This window comes from Scylla paramamosain, chromosome 40 (assembly GCF_035594125.1).
Source record: "Scylla paramamosain isolate STU-SP2022 chromosome 40, ASM3559412v1, whole genome shotgun sequence".
Taxonomy (NCBI): Eukaryota; Metazoa; Arthropoda; class Malacostraca; order Decapoda; family Portunidae; genus Scylla; species Scylla paramamosain.
Genome location: NC_087190.1, coordinates 10,544,104 through 10,549,103, shown reverse-complemented (window position 1 = coordinate 10,549,103; position 5,000 = coordinate 10,544,104). Strand labels below are relative to the sequence as shown.

The 5,000-nt window shown below is 45.5% G+C and overlaps 1 protein-coding gene and 1 long non-coding RNA gene across 2 annotated transcripts in view; one reads left to right on the top strand and one right to left on the bottom strand.

Moving 5' to 3' along the window:
• Positions 1–5,000, top strand: part of LOC135092407 (uncharacterized) — a 14,508-nt gene that overhangs the window by 4,435 nt on the left and 5,073 nt on the right. The gene's annotated exons all lie outside the window — the stretch shown is intronic.
• The window catches only part of LOC135092403 (uncharacterized), a 4,476-nt gene continuing 1,720 nt past the window's right edge, over positions 2,245–5,000 (bottom strand). Inside the window, exon 2 of the mRNA XM_063990883.1 lies at positions 2,245–4,687. Within this exon, the coding sequence (XP_063846953.1) occupies positions 3,288–4,679 (1,392 nt within the window). The 5' untranslated portion in view covers positions 4,680–4,687 and the 3' untranslated portion in view covers positions 2,245–3,287. The remainder of the gene's footprint in view (positions 4,688–5,000) is intronic.

The window sequence follows — 5,000 nt, the reverse complement described above, 5'->3', positions numbered from 1 at the left end:
TTGTTTTTTTTATTACCACGTAACAAGTTTATAATGACGTTTTTCTATTATTTCTTTCTTTTTACGTGCGTTTTTTTTTTCCTGTGTGTGTGCGTGTGTGTGTGTGTGTGTGTCCAGGTGTTTAGCTTAGGTTTGTGTTGTATTGTGTTTTTGTATTCTGGTAATGTATGAGGGACGTGAAGGGGCGTGGTAGCGTAAAGGAACGTAACAGGGGCGTGGCAGGCCTTTTGGCAAGGAGCGTGGCAGGGATGTGGCAGAGCGGTGTCTGGGGCGTGAAGGGGGTGTGAGTGTGACAGGTGTGAGGTAGAGACGTATCAGGGGAGTAGCAGAGACTTGAATAAATATGATAGGGGCGCAACAGGGGCGTGGTAGGGAAGTGAAGGGGCGTAGGAAGGGAAAGGGGCGTGGTAGGGGCGATGTAGGGGCGTTGCAGGGCCAGGGGGAGGGCGCAGGGAAGACAAGGAGGGGAGGAAGAAAAGACTGGTGGAGGATTGAGGCGGCTCGGGAAAGGTTACTGAACTGAACTGTCCCAAATTCCATGTTGTAAAGAAAGAAACACGATTATCTCTCTCTCTCTCTCTCTCTCTCTCTCTCTCTCTCTCTCTCTCTCTCTCTCTCTCTCTCTCTCTCTCTCTCTCGTATGATGTTTGCATGGCTTTTTTTTTTTGTATAATGATGGGGGAGGGGAGAGAGGTACTATGTTTACACACACACACACACACACACACACACACACACACACACACACACACACCTGCCGTCCTCATGAGCTGCAGTACAAATACAATAGTCTCACTTATGATAAAAGTTTGCGTGGAAGAAAACGACAAACAGAACCTACTTTTTTAGCTTGGCAAACATTACGCCTCACTGCCACCACCACCACCGCCGCCACCACCACCACCACCACCACCACCACCACCACCACCACCACAGACCAGAACGTAATACTAACCTCTTTCTCTTCCAATATTGTTTTTGTTTTTGTTTTTTCTTGCATTTTTTCCCTATTCATTTTCACAGTTTCCTCTATTATTTTCTTTTTCGGTATTGCCAAGTTATTTCTAGGTTTGTTTTTTTGTTTTCTTGTCTACTGTTCAGCTCTTTTCCTGTATTGCCTTTTGTCATTTCTAGCTTTTTTTTTTTAGTTTCCTTGTTTGTATTCAGTATCGTCATGTCGTTTGTCTTTTTCCCCTCGGCTTCTTTTCCGAAACTCCCACTAACTTATTTTTTCTATATTTTCTTGTTATTTTTTTTATGTCATTTATAACTTTCATGTTTTTTTTTTCATCTACTTTCCAGTGTTTTTTTTTTTATATTAGCATGTTATTCTTATCTTCTTTTTCTTCTATTTCTCCCGTTCTTTCTTTTAGGTCTTTTGTTTTTTCTACCTTACCCAGTTTTATTTATTTATTTATTTATTTTTATTTATTTATTTTTTATTTATTTATTTACTTATTTATTTATTTTTTTTTTGTCATTTGTAGCTCGTTTTTTTTTTTCGTTACTTTTCTTTTTATTGGCACGTCATTACTATTTGAGTTTTACCGCGGTCTTTCCTTTAGCTTTCGTTTGCTCATCTTTTTCAATTTTTTTTTTCAGTATTGTCATTTATAGATTTATGTAATTTTTTTTTTCAGTTATTTCCTAGTTTTCTTTTTTTCTAATATTGGCATTTATCTCTGTCTATTTTTTTTATATATATATATATATTTCCCTGTTTCTTTCTTTTCCATTATTATTAAATCAATTTGGTTTTTTTTTCTGTTTTCTTCTATTTACCTTTTTTTTTAATATTGGCTTGCCATTTCTATCTAAACTTTTTTCTCTATTTATTTCCCATTTCTTTCTTTTAATACTGTTATTTGTAGTTTGTTTTTGTATTTTTAGTTTTTCCCTTTTTTTCTTATGCTATTTTTGTCTTATTTTTTCTTCATTTATTTCCCATTTCTTTCTTTTTCCAATATTATTAAGTCTTTTTTTTGCTTTTTCTTCCATTATTCCAGTTTTTTTTTAACAATGTAATGTCTTTAGCTTTTTCTATCTATTTTCCCAGTTATTATTTTTTTTAAATACTATGTCATTTCTACTTTTATTTTTCCTATCTTGAACTTTTATGATCCTATGTTATTTCTATTTTTTTTCATATACCAGGTAATTTTATTTTTTCATTAGTGTCGCGTCGTTTTATTTATCTTATTCATTTGTTCATTTATTTATTATGTCTAGTAACTGAAACACAAATGGTGGCAGCGTAAGTGTATTGAAGAAAACGAGTGACAATCTACATCTTTTTTTTTTTAGATAATGAAAACTTTCTTCTTTTATCAGCAGTTTCAGAATTACGAAAATAAAGCTCCATGATCTTCAAACATAAGCAGTGACTCGGCCAAACATTTCCACCTTAACAAACAAACAAGAAAACAAGCAAACAGCTCAACAGATTGATAAAGACTAACATTTTTTTTTTAGTATTTGAGGAGGAACTGAAGTATTTTTTAGGACACACACACACACACACACACACACACACACACACACACACACACACACACACACACACACACACACACACACACACACACACACACACACACACACACACACACACACACACGGACCAGCCGCATAACACACGGACCAGCCGCATAACACACGGACCAGCCGCATAGCAAGTTTAACAAGCAAAAGAAAAGAAACAAGACTAGATATTCACTTCCTAAATAGTAGAGTTGCCTTCTTCCTTCCTTCCTTCCTTCCTTCCTTCCTTCCTTCCTTCACATACATCAAGCAGCATCCTTCCATCCTTCACTCTTTCCTTCAGTGCCTAATCCTTCTTAAAATCAGCAAAGAGGTCGGAAAAGGGATTGAACCTCTTAAGCTTCACATTAACGGGATTAGAGGAACTGAAGAAATCTGGAGGAGAGAAGGAGGACTCACTCGACCCACCCTTTGAACCCTCCTCCTTACCCGCCTCCTTTTTCTCTTTCAAATCAGACCTGGACTGGAAAACGGAGGAGGTTCCAACTCTCGCCTTGCTGTATGACGACTCCGATTCTTTGCTCTTCGATAAACTAACGTCATCTTTCGGGTTGTAGGTGTTGTAGGGGTCATCTAAAACTTCGTAGTTGATGACAGGACCCTTGGGCTTGTAGGTGGCGGCAGGGGGGCCGTGTGGGGCGACAGGGGCGTGGGAGAGAGGCAGTGGATTGTACGTGTTTTGGTTATAAGTTGATGGGGGGCTGTAGCTAAGGGTAGGGGGAGTAGCTAGGGGCAGGGGGGAGTAGCTAGGGGCAGGGGGAGTAGCTAGGGGCAGGGGGGCTGTAGCTAGGGGCAGGGGCGTGGGTTTCATAAGTAGGGGCTGGCTCCGTGTTGTCATAGTGCGGCTCGTGAGTCTGGTACGTGTCCACCATTTTCCCATAGCCGTGCCCACCTCCGTGTCCTCCCCCGTGTCCTCCCCCGCCGTAGCCGCCACCGTGCCCCCCACCATGGCCGTACCCATCATCATGACCTCCATAACCACCCCCATGACCACCCCCATGACCACCTCCTCCCCCATGCCCACCGCCATAACCCCCACCATGCCCGTAGCCAACAGTGCCGCCGCCCCCAAAGCCGCCGAAGAATGCCAGCGGCTTATCCCCGACGTGGTGGTAATGTGCCTTCTGCGACTCCTTCACCGGGTCGTCTCCGTACTTCACCTTCTTGCTAAACTTTGCCTTGCCCTTGGCCTGGAAGTCGTAGGGGCTATAGGCGGGGCCCTTGTACGGCGCCGGGTGGTAGCTGGGCCCCTTGTGGTAGGGCGGAGGCTGGTAATCATAACTAGCGGCCTTGTAACCCCCGTGGCCGTACCCTCCTCCGTGCCCCCCACCGTGCCCTCCGCCATGCCCTCCGCCATGTCCGTACCCTCCTCCATGTCCCCCGCCGTGCCCTCCGCCATGCCCTCCGCCATGCCCGCCGCCGTGCCCGTATCCTCCACCACCATGTCCGTGCCCATGTCCCTTGCCGTGCCCCTTGTGGCCGTGGTCCCTGCCCTCCGCCACCCGCTCAGACACACGCGGCCCCTGGGGTAAAACAATGTGCGGTGCTGTACTCTGTCCTGTCTGATCTGAGGGTTTCTCTCCGCGTAAGGCGAGAGACAACCCTCCTGCACCTTTATCCCCTCCGTCAGTGCCTCCGTCATCCTCTCCGGCAGTGCCTCCGTCAGCGGGCCGTGAAGTGTTGATGGGTTTCCAGTCCCCTGCGGCGCGGCGTGAGCGGAAATGTGCGACGCCCTCCGGTGTGTTGCAAGCGAAGGTCTTCCCCTCCCCCTGACTGGCGCGTAGCTCAGGCAGGCCCCTCGAGCCCAGAGCTTCAATACACGCCATCACGAGGCTCACGTTATCTGTTGTGGAGAAGTGCAGGGGTGTTGGCTCCTCCACCTCCTCTTCCTTCTCCTCGTCCTCCTCCTCCGTTGCCAGAATACCAGTGTTGTTATTTATATCTATCACCACATCTGCTTCTTCCGTCCCCGTGTCTGTCTGTGTTTGTGCGTACGTGAATGCGTCGCCGTGGTCCAGGGGTGCCTCTTGCGTGGGCGTCCGTGCGTGAGCGTGTGCGTGCGGCGTAGCTGATTGGGTTTTCGCCACCATCACCGCCACTATCACCGCCACCATCAGCGCCACCGCCTTCCTCGCCATCACCGCCTCTGTAATGAAGTTGTTGTTGTAGTTGTGGTGGTGGTGGTGGTGGTAGTAGTTGTTGTTGTGGTAGTAATAGTGGTGGTGGTGGTGGTTGTTGTTGTTGTTGTTGTTGTTGTTGTTGTTGTTGTTGTTGTTGTTGTTGTTGTTGCAGTGGTGCTGATGGTAGTAGTAGTAGTACCAGTAGTTATTTTTGTTGTTTTTTGTGGTGTGTAGTAGTAGTAGTTGTTGCTCCTGTTAGTGGTGTGTGTGTGTGTGTGTGTGTGAGAGAGAGAGAGAGAGAGAGAGAGAGAGAGAGAGAGAGAGAGAGAGAGAGAGAGA